At 47.4% G+C, this 24,233-nt stretch overlaps 2 protein-coding genes across 7 annotated transcripts in view; both read left to right on the forward strand.

Moving 5' to 3' along the window:
- Window positions 1-24,233, forward strand: part of LOC116826458 (uncharacterized) — a 614,657-nt gene that overhangs the window by 231,673 nt on the left and 358,751 nt on the right. For 2 of the 6 annotated variants that reach the window (XM_075071420.1, XM_075071422.1), the window contains exons 1-2: window positions 2,360-2,411; window positions 15,514-15,640. In XM_075071420.1, the coding sequence (XP_074927521.1) occupies window positions 2,376-2,411; window positions 15,514-15,640 (163 nt within the window). In that variant the 5' untranslated portion in view covers window positions 2,360-2,375. Of the gene's footprint in view, window positions 1-2,338; window positions 2,456-15,513; window positions 15,641-24,233 lie in introns of those variants that run through there. The other 4 variants (XM_075071426.1, XM_075071425.1, XM_075071424.1 and 1 more) reach the window with 3 other exon arrangements.
- On the forward strand, window positions 4,135-22,749 carry LOC116818952 (uncharacterized). The gene is made up of 3 exons (XM_075071448.1): window positions 4,135-4,142; window positions 20,213-20,329; window positions 20,699-22,749. Exon 3 carries the CDS (start codon window positions 20,746-20,748, stop codon window positions 21,736-21,738), a length of 993 nt encoding a protein of 330 aa, XP_074927549.1. The 5' UTR covers window positions 4,135-4,142; window positions 20,213-20,329; window positions 20,699-20,745; the 3' UTR covers window positions 21,739-22,749.

The following is a 24,233-nucleotide window of genomic DNA, read 5'->3' on the forward strand; positions in this document are numbered from 1 at the left end:
TGCTGAGCTTCAGTTCATCTGCAAGTTTGACACCATCAGCTCTGGACTAAACAAAGACTGTGAATGGCTTGCCAATTACAGAACCAGTTTCTCCTCCCTTGGTTTTCACACCTTTACTGCTAGAAAAGGGCCCCATCCTCCCTGATTGAACTAACCTCGTTATCTCTAGCTTGCTTGCTAGCATATATATACCTACCCCTGGAAATTTCCACTACCTGCGTCTGACGAAGAGGGTATTCACCCACGAAAGCTCACGCTCCAAAACGTCTGTTAGTCTGTAAGGTGCCACAGGATTCTCTGCTGCTTTTACAGATCCAGACTAACACGGCTGCCCCTCTGATACGGCTGATACTGGCAGGGAGAAGGGCAATGGCTTCGGCAGCTGTTACTGAGCATGCTCAGTGCACGTGAGTAGCACATTGCTATGGTGTCACGTATCAGAGGGGTAGCCATTTAATACTCCCCGGGGCGGGCCCCAGGCTCTGCCCCACCCCCATCCCAGCGGGGCCGGGGCGGATCCTGCTGCAGCTCCACGGGGGCTCAGGCAGCTCCGAGGCTTCTCCCAGGTTCCCCGGGGCAGAGTCACCTTCCCGCCCGGCCCCAGCGCCCTCCCCCCGGGGTCTCTCACTCACCCGGGGCTCCGGCCGGGGCTGTCCAGGGGGCGGGTCCCAGCTGGAGAAAGCCCCCCCGCCGGCCGGGCACGGAGGGGTTAATGCCGGGCACCCCCCGCACAGACCCGAGGAGCAGCAGCGGCGCTGTCCAGGCCCAGCTCGCACAGAAGCAGCAGCTTTGTTCCCCCGCCCCCACCGGGGCTGGCACGGACCATGCGCAATTTCAGCTGCTGAACTGCTCCCTTACCTGAGACGGAGAGGGCGGACGCGGACCCAGGGCAGGCCGGGAAATGTAGTTCCTGACGCTCCGGTTGCGTTTCCTGTTTCTGGGCATGCGCAGATCGGGGATTGGGCGGAGTGTGATCAGCTGCTGGGTGAGAGTCGCGCGACTGCTCCATTGTGAGCTGGGAGCCCGGGCGGAGGAGGCGGCTCTGTGCCGGGGAGACCTTCATTAACCCCCCCGTGCCCGGCCCGGGCCCTGCTCCTGTTGGAGCCGCCCCGGGTTGTGTCCGCACCGCTGCAGCTTCCAGGTACCGGAGCGAGCCCCGGTGACTCTGCCCCAGTGTCCGTGGGGGGGACCTGGCATCTCGCAGCGCCAGGATCTGCTCCCTGGGGGGCAGCGCTCGCTGGGGGCTCGGAGCTGCTGTCCCCGCAAGAGCCCAGGGCCCCCCGAGCCCGGCCAGACTCTGCCCTGGGGCCCCACGGCGGTCTCGGGGGGAGGGGCCCGGCCCCACTGGGGTCCCTGCGTGGGGCCGGACTGGGGCTACCGGGCGGGTGGGAGGAGACTTGGGAAAGGGGCGAATGGAAAATGTCTGTGCAGCCCGAACATGGCCGGGGGGAGGGGAGAGAAGAGCAGGTGACCCCCGAGGAGCGGGGAGAGGAAGGGAGGGCTGATATCCCTTCGGATTTACCGCTGCCCCCTCCCGTGGGGACTCCCCCATCCTCTCCAGTCCTGCCCCTTTCTCTCTAGAAAGGAACGAGCAGCATCCAGGGTGACCCCCCACACACACCTTCCTTCAAATCCCTGAGAAGTTCCCTGTTCTCCTCCCCCGATTGTGCCCCATTTTCTCTCCACTTCGTCAATGGCCAATTCAGATTTCAGGTTTGGGATTTTTCCCTCCATTTTTACCTGCAGTGATTTGTCCTTGTTTAGGGGGAAATCGTTCCTCTGAGTGATTTCTGAAGTGGGCAGAGGGTTAATGGGCAGAGGCTGGGGAGCCCTGAGACAGGGACACCTCTGGGCTGTGGTGGGGGCGGGGGGCACTCTTTACTGGCAACAGGGCATGGGAAGGCCCAGGAAGGGGAGGGAGGAGCAAGTGTCCCCCATGGAGATGGCCCAGCCCCAGGATTCCCAGTCCCAGCTACTCCCCCACCCCCCAGCACCTGCTAGTCACATTTCCAGACCCCACTGTCAGCCCCTCCCCACAGCCAGCAACCTTGTGGCTCCAGCCCCGCTCCTTTCCCCTGTGAAAAAACATCACCCAGGGCTCCCTCCTGGCCCTATGAGTGTGAGGCAAGAAAAATCCATCCCATTTTGTTGTTGATTCAGTATCGCTATATAATCCCTTTAAATTTCCTATCTCTTCTCTTGAGTGGTGATATAAAATCTCCCCACATGTTGATACTTGTCCCTTATGTTGGCAAATATTTAGTTTGTGTCCCATTTTCTCCTCAGTTCTGAAATACTAATATCAGATTCTCAAAAATCTTCCCACTTTTCTCTCCAGGTGTCTGACTGATATCAGGGCTCTTATTGTACTGAGCATGGCCCTGTTCTGCCAGGCGCTGCAGAGACTCCAGGTGAGATCTAGGCCCTGTTCTGCCAGGCGCTGAAGAGACCCCAGGTGAGATCAGACCCCACTGTTTTGCCAGGTAAAACTGAGACCTGGACCGAGATCATGGCCCCCTTTGTGCCAGGCAGCGCATGACTGTGACCCAAACTGCTGCATCCATTGTGCTGGACACTTCAGAGGCCTCGACTGAGATCTGTGTCCCAGTTGGGCCTGGCCCTGAACTGACCCCGACCCAGATCACGCCCCACCATTGTACTAGGCACTGCACAGACCCTGACAGAGATCCTGGCCCCACATTTTGCCAAATGCTGCAGGGACCCCAAACAAAATTAGGGATCCTGTAATGCCGGGAGTTGCAGGGTCCCCGACTGAAATAAGACTCCTGTTGTGGAGGACTGTGCACAGACACTGACCAAGATCAGGGTCCCCATTGTGACAGGTTCTGAACAGACACCAAGGGTATCTCTACCCTGCCATGAGGTACCCCCAGCTGGCCCATGCCAGGTGACTCAGGCTCACAGGGCTCAGGCGAAGGGGCTGTTTAATTGCAGTTTAGGTGTCTGGTCTCGGGCTGGAGCCAGGCTGTAGGACCTTGCGAGGTGGGAGGGTGCCAGACTTTGGGCAGCAGCCCCAGTTGGAACATCTACAATTAAACAGCCCTGCAGCCTGAACCATGTGAGCCCAAGTCAGTGGGCACGGACCAGCTGCAGGTGTCTGACTGCAGTGTAGACATGCCCACAGTGACAGAGGCCTTGCCACAAAAAGCTGAAAGGCTAAATAGGCAAATGATGCGAGGTGATGCTCCATTTTACAGATAGGGAAACTGAAGCTCAAAGAGCTGAAGTAATTTGCTCAAGTTTGCATGGAGAACTTGGGGCAAAACTGGGAACTGAACCCAGATTGTTTGAATTCTTGCCTCTCCCCTTAACCCTAAGCCCAGCTTGTGTGTGTACAGCATCGTTTTGGTCTGTGTTTGCATTGCATTGGCTTCCAAGGGAGGTTGTGGAATTTCCTTCCTTGGAGGTTTTTAAGACCATGTTAGAGATACACTAGTCTGGGAATGTCTAGGGATACTTGGTCCTGCCTCAGCACAGGAGGCTGGAGGAGACGACCTCTCAAGATCCCTTCCAGGCCTACAATGAAATAATTCTCTTTTGTGCTGTGTTCTGTTCTACACTGAGCTGTTTTGCATGGTGCCATTTGGAACTGTGATTGCACCATGTTGTGTTGCAGTTTTATGGTGCATTGTTTTTCCTCAGCGTTTTTGGTGCCTGTGCTGTGTTGGTTTGAGGTGAGCTCTTCTTCATTGTGTAATATTGTCCTAGGGTGTATTAGTTAACATTGTGTTGTTTTCTTTTCCTTTGCATTGTCGTTTTATCCTGTGGTTTTTGTTGTCGTTTTTTTTCCTGAATTGCCTGACATTATATTGTGGTGAGCAGCTCTTGAGAGAGAGGAGACCCCAGTGAGTGGGCAGCAGGGTAAATAGATTAAAGTTGTGAGGAGAAACATTGACGTGTCCAAGGTCACCTAGGCTGTCCGTGACAGAGCTAGAAATAGATCCCTGTTCTAGTGCCACCATACGGCTGTTTTGGGTACTGAAGGTCTCTGCCACACTGGTGTTTTAGGAACTGGTGCAAACCCTTAGTGTAGACAGAATTTACACTAGTGCACTCTGGCACTGGTGCACCATGTCCCGGTTTGAAGGTTTGGTGTGGTGTGGGGGCAGTGACCTCGCTGAGTCCTGGGGCTGGCTGAACAGTGCAGCTGGCAAGGGAGGGGCAGCAGGGAGGTATGAGCGAGGAGCACAACCCCACAGGGCTGGACACTGACTTCTCCTGACCCCGGACACACACCCCAGCTGTGTGCAGGGGCTGCAGCTGAGCTGCCCTGCCAAGACAGCCTGTGCATCCATGGACAAACCATCTCTTCCTGCAGCCTAATACAATGAAGTCTGGGGACGTTTCCAAGCTGCGGGTGACGGGGCTCCGGCATTACCGGGGTCTTTTCCTGGCTCTGTCCCTGACCTGCTTGGTAACCTTGGGGAAGTCACAGCCCCTCTCTGTTTTCCTCCTACTCATTGTCTACTTGGATTGTGATCTCTTTGGGGAAGGACTGTCCCTCTCTCTCTGTGCAGTACCCATCACAATGGGGGTGCTGATCTCAGTCAGGTTCTCTGCCCTGTGCTGCACAATGGGGCCCTGATCTCCATCAGTGTCTGTGCAACACACAGCACAGTTTATAGACTCAGAGACTTTAAGGCCAGAAGGTAGAGGTGTATTTCAGATGAGGTCTCATCAGTGCCTTGTAGAACAGTACTAACCTTTCATGTGTCTGCTGGAAATACCTCACCTGATGTATCCTAGGACTGCATTAACCTATTTCATGGCCGCATCACATTGACAGCTCATAATTATCCTGTGATCAACTAATACACCTACGTCTTTCTCCTTCTCTGTCATTCCAATTGATAAATCCCCAGCTTATTGCAAAATTATCCACTTGGGGACTAACAACTAGAATTTGTGCACTATTAATTTTCATCCTATTTCTATTACTCCAGCTTTCAAGGACGTGCAGATTTTCTTGTATGATTTTCCTGTCCTCCTCCATATTGGCAATCCCTCCCTGCTTTGTGTCACACTCCCACTTCTTGTGCCAAGATCATTAATAAAAGTGTTGAGTAAGATTGGTCCCAAGACTGATTTAAGGAACTCCACTAGTAACCTCCCTCCAGCCTGACAACTCACCATTCAATATGACCCCTTTGTAGACTCCCCTTTAACCAATCCTTTATTGACCTTTCGGTTCTCATATTAATCCCCCCATCATCTCCAATTTAATGAATAGTTTCCCATGTGGAACTGTATCAGATGCCTTACTGACATCCAGATCAGGTTTCTCTGGCACAATCTACCTTTTGTAACATCTCGTTTTATTTATTTATAGTGCTGAAGGCTGGGAGGAACTGTTAGCAATAGGCTGAGAATGGCCATATGGAGGTGAGGGAGGGGATGGCCAACAGTGGGGAGGTGTTTTGTGAGAGTTCATGCCTCTGCTCCCTGTGGCCGTGGTGCATTCCATACCAAAGCAGCACGTCAGCAGAGCAGATACACACACCATAGCGAGATAAAACAAACAGAACCATTCAAATGTTGGCCCATAGCTGGTAGAACTGTACCTAGTGAAGGTCTGCTGTAATCACCTGGTTACTTATAGCATTTTCTGGTGGGGGGGATAAAGCAGTGTCAAAGTGCCAAATGCCCTTTTTAGGGTGAAAGGGCTCGTCAGGTGTTTGCTCTCTAAGGAACCATTTCACCTCCCAGGGCTTGCAGACTTTCAGGGAGTGGTGCGCTGGGTTGTATTTAGGAATCTCAAAATAAAAGGTTAAGACGGCTGGTTCACAATAGCCACTGAAATCTTGCAAACAATTATACAAATGGACTGTAATGCTATTTAAACTTCATAGTATTAATACTGATTCAAAACTGAAATTAAAATTGGGAGATAAACACATGAGAAATGAACTGACGTCTACTTACCATTTCTTAATGCCTACAATTTTGACACTCACTCACACCATCTTTTTTTTAAAAGCAATGCACAGCACTCAGTCAAGTTAATGAATGAAAGCACACCCATTATTGACTGCTTTGTGTTGCATGATTAAGCACCTAATTAAAACTGTACCACTGTAAGTGGAAATGCATCAACCCAGCTTAGCTCCAAGATGTTTAGATATGAATGAAAAGTTTCTAAATTAAATACATGGCAGAATGGTTAATGGGGAAAATATACTGTACCCAGTCCTGTTGACTTCTTCTCCCAAACCCAGCATGAGTTCTGGCCTGTTGGTCAACTCAGCTCCCAGTCCCACATCAGCTCTGCCCTCTCCAGCCTAACCCATTTCTACTGCAGTTCTTCACCCCCCTTGTCAAGACAGGGGGTTGGCACTGCAGCTCCTAAGCTACCTGCATTAATCACTCTTTCTCATACTGGGGCTTTTGAAATTTCAGGGAACAATTTATCAGAATTACTGACTCTGGGAGGTGGGAGAGAGGAGATGCTGAGAGGGAGTTTGCTCTGTAGAGCCATGTTCAACTCTGGTAGCGTCCATGTTACCTCATCCTCCACCCTCCCCCATGTGTCTCTGCTCATGTCAGTGTGTCACCTTCTGATCATAATGCCACTGGCCTCAGCAGAGCTCCCAGACAGGAGCTACATCACGAGAGGGTTATGGTACTGAGAGTTAAATACATCACAGAGAGGGTGTAATTATCCTGAAATGAAGCATTACAGTCCAGGAAGTGAAAGAATTCAAGTACTTCATTACTTAAAATTACTCTTGAAAGGATTGGATTGTTATGAATAGGTTGCAATAAATGTTGATTTCACTGTACACACACACACGAAAAAATATTTATATAGGTAAAATACAGAAATGCTTCTGGAGAAAGTTGAGTTTGATTTAAGGATATTTACAGTATATTTTGTATGTGACATTGACCATTTCTCTTTGAACAGTTATATGATTTGGCTTTTGGAATCTCAACAGTTACTGTTATTAAATAATTGTTGTCTGATGACTCCCCATAACTGAACATTGAAATTATAAACTGAAAAAAGGGCTTAAAATAAATATTGATATCAATTGAAATTAAAAGAAAGAAATAGACAAAATGAATTTTGTCAAACCTACTTAACAGCAATCACAATGCACTAGGGGATGGAAATTCACAACTAAGGCACCAACTTTAATTCTACCCTGTAGTGACACCAGGCAATTGGCATAGGGTAACGAATTAGGCATTTTAGTGTATAAAGTTCCAGATTAGATCATACCGAGTTGTAAAGACACATGAGATCTTTTCCTCAGGATAACACCTTCACTAGGTGGGTGTTTTGGTTTTTTTGGTAATTCCCAGAAGGCAATAGATAGAATTTTATTTATCAGTTATGAAGTTGCTGTTTCATATTTCTGGGGAGTGTCTATAATTTTGCGCTAGGGGCCAGGTCCTTGGAGAGACGGAACCTTGGTTTCATTTTAACTTGTCCATGCTCAGCAGCTTCTGGAATTTGGTTCAGAGTATTTACGTGTTTCCCTGGCCTGTTCTTAAAAGTGCTGCTTTAGAAAGTGGGGAAGGGCAGGAACTGACTGCAGGATCAATAGCTGAGTCCCTTAGATATTTCTAGCTCATCGGAAGGAGGATGCGGACTGGTGGGTGTCTGGGGATTTAATAATAAACACACAAATATCATTGTTCTTAGTGAATGTTCATCTTCTAATTCCCATAACCCACTAATTATCCCTGGCTGCCCCTGGCAGTCTGGGGAGGGAGAACTAGTAAACTCCTGTGGCCAGTGTGGAACCTAAGGCACAAGAATCTTTCAGTGGCTGGCTCAAAGTCATCCAGAGTGAAATTCACTTCACTGAATAAATCCCTGGTTGCTGAGCTCGGCAGAGGGGCGGGGAGCTGAATTCCATCCCCCATTATTGCACGTGGACCTCCTTCCAATTCTTACCCTGATCTCAGACACTCCTCCAACCTTCCCCTGCAGTGATGGACCCGCTTGATGCTTCCAGAGCCATCTGCCATGAGACCTGGAGGGAACAGAAGTCCAGCTCCAGAATTACTACCTGTGCCCACAGCCCCCATGCTCTGCAGATCGGTGTAGCTGTACCCAGCCCGTGCACCCACCACACAAACGTCCTCGCAATACACATCCCAGGCTGGGGAAGGACCATCTGGGGCTGGCTGCGGTCTCTCTTTGCTGCTGTGAGAGGAATGGGGTAGTCCCTCATATAGGACACAAACATAACCAGGGGTAGAAGGGCAATGTAATTTCTTCCAGGGGATTGAAAATGTTTGATTTAGAGTCCTGAGCTCTGTCTTCCTGTTTGTCTCCTTCTGCCACGTTCAGATCTCTTGGAGAGAAAAGATAGGTAAGTTAATTTCTTTTAGAACCAATTAAAAACCCCTCCCTTGAATATCTTGGGACCAACATGGCTACAACAACTCTTTTCGCTTTGTACACCCTCCCACTCTTACCCTCCCTCAACTGAGACTGTCCAATGTGATGGGAGAATAAGGGTTCAGTCCTGTAACTGGATTGGGTCTCGCCAGCACTGATGGGAGTGAAAGCCTGTGTGCATTAATGACAGCAGCAGCTCTGGGACTCAACACATAGGGAGAAGAGATGGGAGTTGAGCAGGTTAGGTTTGTGCTGGGTGTGAGTTACTCATGTGGGAATTCTGTGCCACTGCATATGCACAGAATTCACGTCCAGCGCAGAATTTCTTTTTTTGCATGAAGAAAATAAATTCTGCCCGAGAAGTGCTGCAGTTCTGCCTTTGACCCACCCTGTCACACCAGAACAGCCAACAGCTGGCTGGGTTGATGTTGGTGGGAAATTCTTGCCCCGAGCTGTACCCCTAATAGGAAGAGAGTTAGTGGGTGCAACTTAGAAGAGTCCTGAGACATGGCTGCCTCTGGGGGTGGGGACAGGGTGGTCACTGTTTACTCACAAGAGGGTGTGGAAGGGGCACAGGAGGAGCAAATGTCCCCTATGGAGACTGCCCAGCCCCAGGTTATCCAGTCCCAAGCGCTTCTTCCCCCACCATACTCCAAACCTCTTCACCCCTCCAATCATCAGTTGCTAGTCTTCCCTCGCTGCCACCCCTTCCTGACTGGCAGAGAACCTCTAAGCCAGTAGTGTGTCAGGGCTCAACTCTCTGGCTGAGTCCTTGGGGCACTTTCTTCCACTCTCGGGGTACCATGCCACAGGGGCCCCACAAAACTACATTGCTTAGGCTTTGGCTTCAGCCCCGGGTGGTGGGGCTCAGGGCCCTGGACTTCAGCCCCATGTGCTGGGTCTTCAGCTTTCTGCCCTGGACCTCAGCAAGTCTAAGGCTGGCCTTGCTTGTCAACTCCCCTGAAACCTAGTGTCCCCCCAGCAGGCCCCCGACCCCTGGTTGAGAACCACTGCCTTACACCACAAATCATAGAATATCAGGGTTGGAAGGGACCTCAGGAGGTCACCTAGTCCAAACCCCCTGCTCAAAGCAGGACCAATCCTCAACTAAATCATCCCAGCCAGGGCTTTGTCAAGCCTGACCTTGTCCCAAAGGACCAGTCACTTACTTAGGTCAATTGAATCTTAGACCTCACAATAAAGACAACACTTGTAGCCAGTCCTGTAATAACCTGTATTAAGACTTATTTAAAAGGAAATGGGGGTTGTTTACAAAATTAAAGCAGGTAATCCTATAGGTGCAGACAAGTTAGAGTCTTAAATTTCAAAAGGTAATAGAAGCTTCTGTAATAAGCAAGCTCTGTATCTTCCTTAGGACTAAACCAGGCTAATCAGCTGGGGATCTCTTGCTTATGCCTAGAAACTTTGCCTCCCAGAGTCCAAGCAACATACAGATAATCAGTTCCTTCTGCATGGGGTTTTTTATACTCCTCCTGCCGTGTGCTCTGAACTGCAAACACAGCTAATGGGAAGTCAAGAGCACAACAACAGTCTTGTCTTCTTTAACATCCCATAATAGTCTCTCTGGTGTTGATGGACCTTTCCTGCCAGACAGGGTGTAATGCATTTGGTTGCCAGTCAGCACTTCACTTGGGTAAAGTCTCTCTCCTGTCTGATGATTTACAGAGCCACAGAGGCTCACAATGCAACTAGTCAGATATTAACCCAGGCAGCAACTCACAAGCATTCAATAAAGTCTAAACACATTATTATAATCCTAATACTTGTTTTAACAATACTGATACAGGTGAGTCAGACTGATTCCAACTATGCGTTTGTCCATGTTCAGTTAAGACATGATGTGTTAGCTCTTGCAAAACCCCCATCTGCCAGTGTCACAGGGCAGGGGTGGTATCTCTAGCCTCTCTTTGCCAGAAGCTGGAAATAAGTGACAGGGGATGGATCACTTGATGATTACCTGTTCTGTTCATTCCCTCTGAAACACCTGGCATTGGCCACTGAGCTAGATGGACCATTGGTCTGATGCACTGGGCAACTCTTATGTTCATAGTCTATATGAGGCATATCTGCTCATTTGGATTCACTGGAGAGCCACAGAAAGAAACAAGGTGTGCTGATGCAAGAAGGCCCAGTCTCAGAGCCCCCAGGGTCATGCTTGTCAAAAACTAAAACTAGGCCCAGCCCATGAAAGGGGGTACTGCCAGGAGAGATTATGTAAAGGCTGGAGTATCAGATGACTTTGTAAACCTGAGACAGCTACTTTGGAGACAATGACAGGGAGAATCCCCCAAAGTGACTCCTTTGAGGTCATCTAGTCCAGTCCTCTGCACTCAAGGCAGACTCAGTATTATCTAGACAATCCCTGACAGGTGTTTGTCCAGTCTGCTCTTAAATATCCCCAATGATGGAGATTCCACAACCTCCCTAGGCAATTTATTCCAGTGCTTAACCACTCTGACAGGAAGTTTTTTTCCTAATCTCCATCCTCAACTGCCCTTGCTGCAATTTAAGCCCATTGCTTCTTGTCCTATCCTCAGAGGTTAAGAAGAATAATTTTCCTCTGGCATCTTTGTAACAACCTTTTATGTACTTGAAAACTGTGATCATGTCCCCTCTGATTCTTCTTCAGACTAAACAAACCCAGTTTTTTCAATCTTCCCTCATAGATTATGTTTTCTAGACTTTTCATCATTTTTGTTGGTCTTCTCTGGACTTTCTCCAATTTGTCCACATCTCTCCTGAAATGTGGCACCCACAACTGGACACAGTACTCCAGTTGTCGCCTAATCAGTGTGAAGTAGAGCAGAAGAATGAATTCTCGTGTCTTGCTTACTTTACTCCTGCTAATATAACCCAGAATGATGTTTCCTTTCTTTGCAACAGCATTACACTGTTGACTCATATTTAGCTTGTGATCCACTATGACCCCCAGATCCCTTTCTGCAGCACTCCTTCCTAGGCAGTCATTTCCCATTTTGTATGTGTGCAACTGATTGTTCCTTCCTAAGTGGTGTACTTTGGATTTGTCCTTATTGAATTTCATCCTATTTACTTCAGACCATTTCTCATTGTCACATCATTTTGAATTTAAACCTATCCTCAAAGCATTTGCACTACCCCTCCCAGGCGTGGGTATCTCTGCAAACTTGATAAGTGTGAACGGAGAGACTGTTAGGGGAGTTTCACCATGGTCTCAGATGGGTTACACCCTGGTGGAGAGACGCTAGGCCTCTACTGGAATAAGTCACTCTGTGCTTCACAGCGTTGCAGAACTAGAATGTCCATTAGCAGGGGAAATCTTGGGGGGGAATTGGCAATGTGGAATGGACGAAGCCCCTTCTGAATTCTCTCAAATTACCCTTCTTCGTCCTTCAGGCTACAGATAACGTCCACGTTTTGCTCACAGATATTCCATCCCCAGGGGGAAAAAATGGCTGCAAGGAGCTGGCTCAGGTAAGAGATTATCACGAGGATGGTGGTGGGCTCTGCTTGGAGGGAGGAGGAGCAGTAAAAGGCATAGGAAAGTGGTGGAGAGTGGTAAATCGTAGGATGTGACAAAGTCTCGCTGAACACTGATGTGAATCTAGGGTGTGTTGGGTTGTCACCCCAAGAATCGCAGAATCATAGAATCATTCAGGGCTGGGAAGGCACTCAGCGAGTATCTAGTCCCAACCCCCCTGTCAAAGCAGGACAATTCCCAACTAATCATCCCAGCCAGGGCTTTGTCAAGCCTGACCTTAAAAACCTCTAAGGAAGGAGATTCCACTACCTCCCTAAGTAACCCATTCCAGTGCTTCACCACTCTCCGAGTGAAAAAGCTTTTTCCTAATATCCAACCTAAACCTCCCTCAGGGTGCAGTTTGGGGGGCTTCTGGGAACCACTGTGCCCTCTAACTCTCAAGGTGGGCTGGCCCTTCTCACACTGCTTTGCTGGAGATTCAGCCAGCCTCTCCAGGCCTTGTTATCCAGCACAACAGCAGATGGTGCCATACACCCAACTAAGCTACCTGAGTGCTTTACCTAAGCCACTCAAGAACAGATAGAAGACAACAGCCAATTTCCCAGCTTCCCAACCTTGCACACTTGCTGTAGTATAAATTCCGAATTATATCTTATAGTGCACAGGGATCTCAATAATGTAAGCTCATTAATATAATTTGCCTTTCCCTCAATATGGGAAAGATATGCGCAGCAAGTTTGTGCTAACCAATTTCAGATTTTCCCTAGACACTTCACTCAAAATACTTAACACTGGTAAAGATAAAGCACAAAACAAGTTTATTAACTGCAGACAGATTTTTAAATGATTTTTGTTAGAAGAATAAAGGAGCAGGTTGACCTGGAGGTAGATATGAGTACAGGCTTCTTTACTGCGATACTTGTTCCTCTTGACCCGATTGTCGAGTAAGCAGTGGATTAGTTATATCACACTCCTTTTATCTAAGTTAGTATGTACACGCCTACATCCATTGCAACATCCCCAAAACCCTTATTAAGTAATAGAAACACCCATACTGTTAGGATACCCACCGCTATCTATTATTCATAGTTTTACACATGTGATACAGACATTTTTACCTTCAAAATACAGTTCTTTGTATTAATGTGTTGCTACAAATTTCCTTAATCAGCAGTTCTCAGGGGATGGAGGAAGAGGCAGTGAGCAGTTCTCAGGGGACAGAGGAAGAGGCCATAAGCCAGGGCTTGTTTATGTAGCTGGGAAAGGAAGGGAGGGGGAGATAACATTTTTTTTACTTTCTTTCACACAAAGGACATTCAGTCCAACAACTATATTTCTCATGCAACTGCATCCTTATCAATTCTTACAAGCAACAGGGAAAGGAAAAATATGGCAACTTATTTATTAAGCCGATAATTACTGCCTCCTTATGCCTTTGTCCCCTAATCTCATGTCCGCACATCAGCAGTTCCCAGGACTTTTAATTAACCCTAACATATCCCAACAATTCTAAGTGATAGCAAACAGATCAAAGCAGATTACTTAGCAAATATCCAAAACCTCAAACTAAGCTTAACATACTAGATGGATAGAATTTGAATTAGCAATTTCTCACCCTAACTGATGATACAAGCAGTCCCCCAAGTTTCCATACATAAGCTAGCAATCCCTTTACTCTTGGACCAGCACTTCCCTCACTTCAGTCTTTGTTCCTCAGGTGTTTCCAGGAGTTCTCTTGTGTGGGGAATGAGGCCAAGAGATGTCACACCCCACCTTATGTAGCTTTTCCATATGGCAGAAACCGTTTTTTCCAAATTGAGTTCAACTTGTGGAAAAATACAGGTACCAAAATCGAGTTCAGTGTCATGTGGTCTGGTCACATGCCCTAGCATGCACTGCTGAGTCATAGTATCCATGACTCATAGACTGGCTGACACATTCACAGGAAGGCTAAGCTCTTCCACAGTCCATTGTCTCTGTTAATGAGCCATCAGCACTGTCTGGCTTCTTCATTGTTGTACTTGAAAGGCTGGTTGTGGGTGTTACCCAGGGTAAGCACATTTGAAATACAGATACATAGTCAATATTCACAACTTCAGATACAATCATGATCTACGCACACAAATAGGATAATCGTATTCAGCAAGTCATAACTTTTCCAGTGACACTGCGCATGACACATCTTGCACATATGCATCATAATTATGACCTAATCCTATTATTATCATACCACTATGCTGAATATGGGGTGTAGTGTCAGATGGAGCCTAATTTCAAGGCACAGGAGTTGGGAATGGAACTTCCCCTCTTTGTGGAACAGGACATAGCCCTCCAACAAGGGCTGAGAAAACGTCCCAGACTTCCAGTGCTGGAACCTGAATCTACTGACTTTTCATTTGTTACTACCACCCCCAATCTTTGTGGCAACTGCAAACTTTATCAGTGACGATTTTATATTCTCTTCTAGGTCATTGATAAGAATGTTAAATAGCAAAGGGCCAAGATCCAATCCTTGATGGAACCTGCTAGAAATAAATCCACTCGCCCATGGTTCCCCATTTACAGTCAAAGTTTTTAATCTTTTTAATGTGTGTCATGTTTATTTTGTATCATTCTTGTTTTTTAGTCAAAATATTGTGATGAAACAAGTCATATGCCTTACAGAAGTCTAGGTGTATTACATCAATACTATTAGCTGCAACCAAACTTTTGGTCTCATCCAATAAGGATATCCAGTTAGTTGGATAGGATCTATTTTCTCTAAACCTTTGTTCATGGGTTCTAATTATATTGCCCTCCTTTCATTCTTCATTAATAAAATCCAGTATCGGCTGCTCCATTATCTTGTCCAGTATTGATCTCAGACCAACACTCTTGTAATTCGCTGGGTCATCTCTTTTACACTTTTTAAATATTGGCACAGCATTAGCTTTATTCCAGTCTTCTGGAATTTCCCCAGTGTTCCAAGTTCTAATTAAAATCAACATTAACAGGCCACCACGCTCCTCCACCAGGCCTTTTAAAACTCTTGAATACAAGTTATCTGGACCTGCTGATTTAAACATGTCTAACTTGTTTAACGTCCTCATGAGTTCTTGTTGGAATGGAAAGAGTGTCATTGTCAACATCTTATGCTATGAGTATAGCATCTTTTTTTCTCCAAATCCAGGAGAGAGATATTTATTGATGACTTTTACCTCTTCTGCATTATTTTTGATAATTCTGCCATTTCCGTCTAGTAATTTACCACTACCATTGTTAGGATTAATTTTGAACTTAATATACTTTTTAAAACATTCTTCTCACTTATATTCTTTACTGTTGACTTCCCCTTTCTTCCATATATTTTATTTGGAGAGTGTTGTGATTCCTCACAGGGAGCCACCAGTAGGGTCCAGAGACAGCCCAATCTCCTATATCAAGCTCTGGCTAGTGGGTATGTGATAAATGTGAAGACCCTACCTCCGTCTGTCAGCTGGGAGACACAAAGGTTCTCTATTTCTACCCTGATGCCTCCTGGCTGCTCTAAGCAAGGTGGGGTGGGACTCTGTTAACATGTGCCTCCTGGAGCTTCCATTTACCTGGTGCTGCTGTTCCGTAAATTGTGGGGTTGTGACGGGAGCAGCAGGTTCTGAGTGTTGGACTCTTGCTCTTTCAGGGGCCGGTGACCTTTGAGGAGGTGGCTGTGTATTTCACCAGGGAAGAGTGGGCTCTGCTGGATCCCACTCAGAGAGCCCTTTACAGGGATGTCATGCAGGAGAACTATGAGACGGTGGTCTTGCTGGGTAAGGAGTCCTGTCCGCTCAGTTATTAGAAGCTGTGGGGTCTCTGAAAAACCTGAGTAGTAATAACTTTGTCATCCAAGTTTTGACAAGTTTCCGTGCCCCCCTTTTTTTGCCTTATCTCCCACCCTCTAGTATCATTTTTGAACATGTGCCTTTTGGTGCCGTCAATCATTTTAAAATTGCATTTAATGTGTCCTTATTGACTACATTAGTAACTATATTAATAACTGTAGCTTTCATGCCTTTTCCTCATTTTAAGAGGAAAATAGACTGCCTATGGAATTCTAAATTGAGTAATTAGGTGTATGACTCATGCATGGGTTGTGTAACAATCAGATGAGCTCTTTTAGGAGAGCGTGTAATGTGGCCGTTCAGGATCCCATGAGTGAAGGGATAAGAGAGCTGTGGGAGGGGAGGAGAAGGGGGTCAGTAGATAATTCTGGAGTGCCAGGACATGGGGAGGGTGTGTGCAGGGTTAGAGCTAAGAAGCAGCAGGGAGGGATGAGGTAGTGAGAAACGAGGAGGGAACACAAGGAGCTCCCAAGGTGCCGGGAGGTGGTGCTGGCTGAGAGTAATGGGAAGAAGGGGAGGGGAGTGTGGAGGAAGGGCACCCAGGAAGTGGGCTGGGTGGGTCAGTGGGAGAGAGGAGAGGTTTAGGGATCTGGAGCTGTGGGGGATCCCAGACCTTTAACCCCGAATCCCTACCCAAACCTTGTTGCTTTACAGCTTACACTCCAGTTTTATTTCTGTTCAGTTTCACTTTATTATACATTTTTCTCCTAAATATTATTATTTTAACTCTTGACCTCCCTCTCCTACTCATTACGCCCTCCCCAGATAAGCTCCCCATCTCTATGCACAGCGACCCTGGCCACCAATGCTGAGTCCTTGCTGTATCCTCCCTCCCATAGCAGGGCCGCTATCTAGGCAGAAATGGGCACTTTGTTGATGATCTCACAGGGTGGTAGTGTAGCCTGTACAATTTTTACACCTATAAGATTACATATTTTGAAGGTCTTCACACCAGTCGGGCTTATCTCTATGCGCTGATACAGTCTGTTTCCCAGTGTTCCATTTCCAGCTCTGATGCCGTGGAGTGTTTACCCCTGTCTCCCTTCCCAGCTCGGGTGCCGCAGAGCCTTGCCTGTATCCCTGTTCCCGTTCTCCCCCTAACAAAGATTGGACATTCATGGGGCCTCATCTGGACTACTGTGTCCAGTTTTGGGCCCAACACTATAAGAAGGATGTGGAAAAAATGGAAACCATCCAGCGAAGAGCAACAAAAATGATTAGGGGACTGGAACACATGACTTCTGAGGAGAGGCTGAGGGAACTGGGATTATTTAGTCTGCAGAAGAGAAGAATGAGGGGGGATTTGATAGCTGCTTTCAACTACCTGAAAGGGGGTTCCAAAGAGGATGGATCTAGACTATTCTCGGTGGTAGCAGATGACAGAACAAAGAGTAATGGTTTCAAGTTGCAGTGGGGGAGGTTTAGGTTTAGGTTGGATATTAGGAAACACTATTTCACTAGGAGGGTGGTGAAGCACTGGAATGGGTTCCATAGGGAGATGGTGGAATCTCCTTCCTTAGAGGTTTTTAAAGTCAGGCTGGACAAAGCCCTAGCTGGGATGATTTAGTTGGCAATTGGTCCTGCTTTGAGCAGGGGGTTGGACTAGATACCTCCTGAGGTCCCCTCCAACCCTGATATTCTATTATTCCAATTTCCTTTCCCCCTCCTGTTTGACACCATTTATAGAGTAATATTCTCAGCTATACCTTAACCAATAATTGTGCTGAAATTTAACTAACCAATTCTAACATATTGTGACATAACCCAGGCGTCGGTCACCTTTCAGAAGAAGTGTGCCGAATCTTCATTTATTCACTCTAATTTAAGGTTTCATGTGTCAGTAATACATTTTAACATTTTTAGAAGGTCTCTTTCTATAAGTCTATAGTACATAATTAAACTATTGTACACAAAGTCAGTAAAGTTTTTAAAATGTTTAAGAAGCTTCATTTAAAATTAAATTAAAATGCAGAGCCTCCGGGACCGGTGACCAGGACCCGAGCATGTGAATGCCTCTGAAAATCAGCTCGTGTGCCAGCATAGGTTGCCTACTCCTGCTCTAACCAATTATAAACCACTACCCTAATTAACTTACAGCTAGCAACATTAATTGTACAGGAGAGAGAAACAATTAGAGAACCAGACTGATTAACAATGTAAAAGTGGTGACCATAAAGATAGAGCAATACAGAAATGAGGGTTTCATCAACCACATTGATAAGTGATTTCTTGCCAGACAGGATGCTATGAAATTAAGGTTTCTTTAACCATCTTAAGATCCGGACAGGATCATCTTCCTAACAGCCCAATAGCACCTTATTTCAGTGTGACTGGTTTGGGATGTGAGGATGTGACCCTTTGCTTCCCAGCTTATGGCTGCCCCTGCTGCTTAGCCAAAGGCCTTAGCCTAAGAACAAGGCCTCAGACTATCCTAGTGAAAGAAGGCCCATACATAGGCAGACTGTGATTTTGATTCTTTGTTTTTATAACCCCCGTAAGTAGCTGAGTGATAAAAATACACCTAAGTTCTTAAAGTATAGGCTTTACAGGAAGGCCTGAATATCTCTATTCTAACAGTGGGTTCTACCCCTCCCCCATTCTGTGTCTGTCTTGTGTATTAAGATCGTAAATTCTTCAGGGCATGGGCCATCTACTATTCTCTGTTTGTACTTTGCCTAGCACAATGAGGACCCAGTGTTAGTTGATCCTTGGGCACTAAGGTAATGCATATGATTTATAACAGGGGTCAGCAACCTATGGCACGTGTGCCAAAGATGGCACGCGAGCCAATTTTTAATGGCACGCTGAAGCCTGCCAGGACTCCAGCATCCCACTAAAAATCCTGCCAAGCCCGGTGCGCTCTCCTCTGCCTCCACTTCCCTCACGGGGGCAGGAGGCAGAAGCATAGCTGTGCACACGGGGTGGGCAAATGGCCCCACTCTCCTGGCACAGCAAGCCGTGGGGTCCGCGCTCCGGGGCCGAGTGCAGCAAGCTGCCTGCCCATCTCCCGCCTTCTCCCCTCCCCTGGAGCCTGGCCACCACGCGCAGCGCTCTGGGGGTCAGGGCTGTGCGCTCCCGCGGGGTAGCGTTTGGCTCCAGAGGGAGGCAGACATGCTCCCCACTCAACCGGAGGGACAGGGCTGTGTGCTCCCACGGAGCAGCGTATCTAGCTCTGTGTGGAGCCTCATGGTCAGGGGCCCAGGGCTGGGGGGGTTGGATAAGGGTTGGGGTGGTTAGGGGACAAGGAGTAGGGTGGGTTGAATGGGGAGGGGTTCGAGGTGGGGGGGTGGATGGGGCATGGAATCCGCGGAGTTTGTGAGGGGCAAGGGGTGGATAGGGTTCAGGGCAGTCCATGGGACCGGGGCAAGGAAGGTCCTGGAGGGGAAGTTTAGGGTGGGGGAATCTCTGAAGGAATACGGGTGGTACAAGGAGTGGGGGGGTTGTATGAATTGGAGTTCTGGGGTCCTGTCAGGAGGCAGGAGTGTGGAAAGGGGTTGGGCAGGCAGGGAGTTGGCGGGTTGGATGGATTGGAGTTCTGGGGGCTCTCTGGCAGAAGCAGGGAGTGGTTGGATAGGCATGGGAGTCCCAGGGGTCTGGCTGGGGACAGGGCTGTGGATAAGGGTTGGGGCAGTCAGGGGACAGGTAGGAGGTAGAGTCCAGTCTGGGGACAAGGAACCAGGGAGGCTTAGATAGGGAGTGGGGTGCCAGGAGGGGGTACTTAGGGGATAAGGAGCAGTGGGGTTGAGAGTTATTAGGGGAGCAGTCACCCAGCACTCTCCCCTGAGCCCTGACCCCCACACACACACACCACGCCCTCTGCCCTGAGCCCTGTACCTTCCTCATACATACCCAGCCCTCTGCTTGACTCCTTCATTCCCCCCCACCCGCAACCCTAGCCCTGACTCTGGCACCCCCACCCATACCCAGCGCCCCCTCTGTCCTGACACCTACACCCCCTCACATACCCAACCCCCAGCCCTGACTCCAGCCCTCTGGGTCCTGGCCGCCAGCCCCGCACAGCCCGCTGCTGGTTGTGGGTTCTGGCTGACGGACCCTTGCCAGCCGGGGTCCCAGCCGCAGGCCCCGCTCAGCCCGCTGCCGGCCTAGGTGAACAGAACCCCGGGCTGGCAGCGTAAGATCAACATTTTAATTTCATTTTAAACATTTAAACATTTTGAAAACCCTGTTTATTTTACAATACAACACTAGTTTAATTATATAATATATAGACTTAGAGAGAGAAACCTTCTAAAAAACATTAAAATGTATTACCGGCACGCGAAACCTTAAATGAGAGTAAATAAATGAAGACTCGGCACACTGCTTCTTAAAGATTGCCGACCCCGATTTATAATAACAACTCTCCTGCCACTCTGAGCCAAGGAAGCTGGCCTTGGGATGTTACTGCTTAAAAATGAGCTGGGGTTAAAATAATGGAATATTCTTTGTGACAAGTATCCCACAAATTCCACTTACCTCCCTTGTTTTCTTTGCTTTGAGCGGGGTTTCCAGTTTCCAAACCTGATGTGATCTTGCAGCTGGAACGATGGGAAGAGCCTTGGGTCCCAGACCTCCATGGCTCTGAGAAAAAAGTGCTCCCAGGAGCTGCCTGCACAGGTGAGGAATTGGTTAAACCAGTTCAAAAACTGTTCGGGAATGCAGGAAATATTTGGGATGCCCTACAAAGACCTTGTGAGCTCTCCAAGTTCAGGATTGTTCCCTGCAGATGTAGAATCATTGTGGCAGATGTCACTCATGGCTTCCCTCCTATTCTGACTGACAACTGGCAGAAAGTTCTTCCCCGATCTCACTTTCCCCTGCGTGTTCTGGTGAGATGCGGACCAAAACTGATCCCTTTCTCTGTCCTCTGGGAAAGAGTTTGGGGAAAATCAGCTCCTGATAGGTTTGATCTCTCCCACACATATTTTGGTTTGTTCACCCCTTTTTCCATTCCTCTCTCTCAGATTTCCTTTCTTTCCGGTGCAGGGAGTGACCTATGTCTGGATTCTCTCTGTTTCCCATCACGTGATAGGATGGTGAGTGAGAATGAGGAGGAGAAACCCCATCAGGAAGATGCTGAGCAAGTAGAACCACATGGAACATTATCAGGAAGATCCAAAGGGAATGATTCTGGGAGTTGTGCACTCCCAGAAAAAGCAAAACCCAGTGAGACTCAAGAGAGGGTAGAGGAAAACTTCAGTAACCTCTCAGACCTTATTACAAATGAGAGAATCAACGTGGAAGAGACATGCTACACATGCCATGAGTGCGGAAAAAGGTTCAATAGGAGCTCTGCCTTTATCACACATCAGGCAATCCACAGAGGAGAGACACCCTACACATGCTCTGAGTGTGGGAAAAAGTTCAGTTGGCGTTCAAACCTTATCAGACATCAGAGAATCCACACAGGCGAGACGGCCTACACGTGCTCTGAGTGCGGGAACAGCTTCATTTGGAGCTCAGACCTTGTTAGACATCAGAGAATCCACACAGGAGAGAAACCCTATACTTGCTCTGAGTGTGGGAAAAACTTCAGTCGGCGCTCAAACCTTCTCAGACATCAGAGAATCCACGCTGGAGAGACACCCTACCTGTGCTCTGAGTGCGGGAAAAGCTTCTATGAGCGATCAGATCTTATCACACATTGTAAAATCCACACAGGAGAGACATCATACACATGTTCTGAGTGTGGGAAAAACTTCAGTCGGCGCTCAAACCTTCTCACACATTGTAGAATCCACACAGGAGAGATGCCATACACATGCTCCGAGTGTGGGAAAAACTTCAGTCAGCGCTCAAACCTTAACACACATCAGAGAATCCACACAGGAGAGACTCCCTACACATGCTCCAAATGTGGTAAAAACTTCAGTCAGCGATCAAATCTTATCACACATGAGAGAATCCACACAGGAGAGAAGCCCTACACATGCTCCGAGTGTGGGAAAAGCTTCAGTGACCGCCCACATGTTATTAGACATCACAAAATCCACATGAGAGAGAACTGTAATAAATCCCTTGATTAGGACTGGCCAAAGATTTTTTTTTTTTTTTTTTTTTTTTTAAATCACATTTGCTAATTCCTACATACTGATTTTTGCACCATCTTCCCTGTGGCGCCTCAGCTCCACCAGATCAGTTTCCTGCTTCTGCCTTTTGCAGTTCACCCTTGTTTGGGGTCAGTCCTGTGATCTTTTCTATCAACTCCTTTCCTTTTGAGTCTGTCACAACCCTAAAGTGCACGCTTAAACACGGTCTCTTTATGGCCAATTGTTGGTACACAGCCATTTTGTTTTAGTAAAAGGACAAGGTGGTCTCCATTTTGGGTCAGATTCTTTTTCCTTAAAGGACCCCAAGGTGTCGTGTGCATAACCCTAGCATGCCGAGTGCACCCTGTGAGTCGTATACAGACATGTAAGCATGTCTCAAACAAAGAAGTAGCGTGCTTGCCAAGTACAGCTGCTAACGTAGGAGGCTCCTACTCGGAACCTGGAAGGCGAAGGAGCTAGGGGGCCAATCCGGTATCAACATACGTAAAAGGGAACCAATCTGAGATTGACATGAGTAAAAGCCCCCAGACAAAACAATGTCTCACGCCAGAATTGGAGGAGTTCCCGCGTGTCAGCTGAAAGGTCTGATCACCCTTTCAGCCAGGGAATTTCATCCAGATTTCGCCGGCTCAGGTCGTGTCGTGTTAAATAAGACCACCTCCCCTAATTCGCTATGCAATCGGTGTTTATGCTGCTGGTCAGCTGTATCTGGAGTATGGTATATATTTTGTAATTTTTGCAAATATTTCTGCTCTTGCCTAACTTCTCCCCCGTCTCTACCCCCCTTTTCTGTTCCCTGCGTTTACTTTATTCTGTGTATAAGAAAAGCGGTTGGGTTTTTTTTTTCCTCTTTTATAGCTTATCTTTGGTCTTGCTTCTTCCTTTTAATGAAGCAATGTAGATAAGAGTTAACACGTTGCTTTCCCTAGCCAAAGTGTAATCTATTCCCGTTGTTAAAATAAACACAGCCATTTGGCTTTAAACCAACTCTGTTGTGTCCCGCTATTCCTCTCCCCTTAAATAGCCACTCGAACCTTGACACCAAATGAGTCATGTTTAAGGAGTAATGTAAGTACTTGGAAAATTATACCTATATGGTATTGTTGTGAAAGTGAGTCACCCCAATCATAGGTCTTGGTGGGGACGGTCCATTCAAAAGGGAGGGAATTGGCACCTGTCCCTTGCTAGCCAGTTATGCGATGTATTGCTACATTGTCAACCTTTGCACCAACCCAGAAAAGCCAGTGGAAAACCATCAAAGACAAATTATAGAGATCGAAACCCCGTGTAAGTGACAAGGACAATATGAGAATCAGAAGATCGTCTTTTCTGTGAATAAAGACAAAAGACTGATTAGTTCATAACAGGGTGGAGAAAAACACTCTGCGTCCATTCACCAAGGAGATTCCTAGTTGCCAGTGGTGCTTCATTAAAGGTATGGCCGTAGCTCCTAGGGACTAGCAATCAGTGAAATTGACTGAAGTGTGAGGTCAGAATCTACTTAGATAGGAAAGGTAACTATAAAAAAGTATAGATTGCATTTTTCTGATTTTGTTTAGTTGGTAACAGTTGGTTTCCATCACTCACATTTGTTTGTTTAAATCTCTATCTGTTGTTAAATAAATTTTTGCTTGTTCAATAACTGTACTCAAGTGCTGTGTGAGATACAGTAGCAGTGGTCCACAGTAAGACAAGTAAGCTGGGATACTCGGGAAGAGAGAATCTGGGATTTCTCTGAGTATCTGGTGATCAGGGCTGGATCCCAGAGGGGGACACACTGAAGGAATTCAGGGGTTAGGGTGGCTGCTGTAGCTCAGAGGAGGGTCCTTGAATTCCAGCAGGTTGGTGAGTTTGGTCACTAACATCCAGCTGACAAATGCAAAACTCCCTCTTCCGAGTGGCAGGTGGCAACAAGGAGACTCAGTCCTCAGCTCCCTGAGAAGGATCACAATATGTCTCTATGTTGATTCACCTGTCAAATTCATACAGGGAAAGCTCCTTATAGCATAAACCTCTGCCCTCTGAAATCATGGAACATGTGCTCTTCGCTCTGTGAAAGCATGTAAAGAATCCAAGCACTGGATGAGAGGGTTTGGGTCCAGAGAGACCTAGAAATATTGGGGGATTGGGACAAAAGAAATCTGATGAGGTTCAACAAGGACAAGTGCAGAGTCTTGCACTTAGGAAGGACGGATCCCATGCACTACTATAGCCTGGGGACCAACTGGCTAAGCAGCAGTTCTTCAGAAAAGGACCTGGGGATTACAGTGGATGAGAAGCTGGATGTGAGTCAACAGTGTGCCCTTGTTGCCAAGAAGACTAACAGCAGATTGGGCTGCATTAGTAGAAGCATTGCCAGCAGATTGAGGGAAGTTTGTTCATTTCAAACCTGCAGCTTATTCATTTCATTTGGCGACCCCTCCTAGTTCTTGTGTTATGAGAAGGAGTAAATAATACTCCCTTCCTTGGTC

The sequence above is a fragment of the Chelonoidis abingdonii genome, chromosome 11, assembly GCF_003597395.2.
Source record: "Chelonoidis abingdonii isolate Lonesome George chromosome 11, CheloAbing_2.0, whole genome shotgun sequence".
NCBI lineage: Eukaryota > Metazoa > Chordata > Testudines > Testudinidae > Chelonoidis > Chelonoidis abingdonii.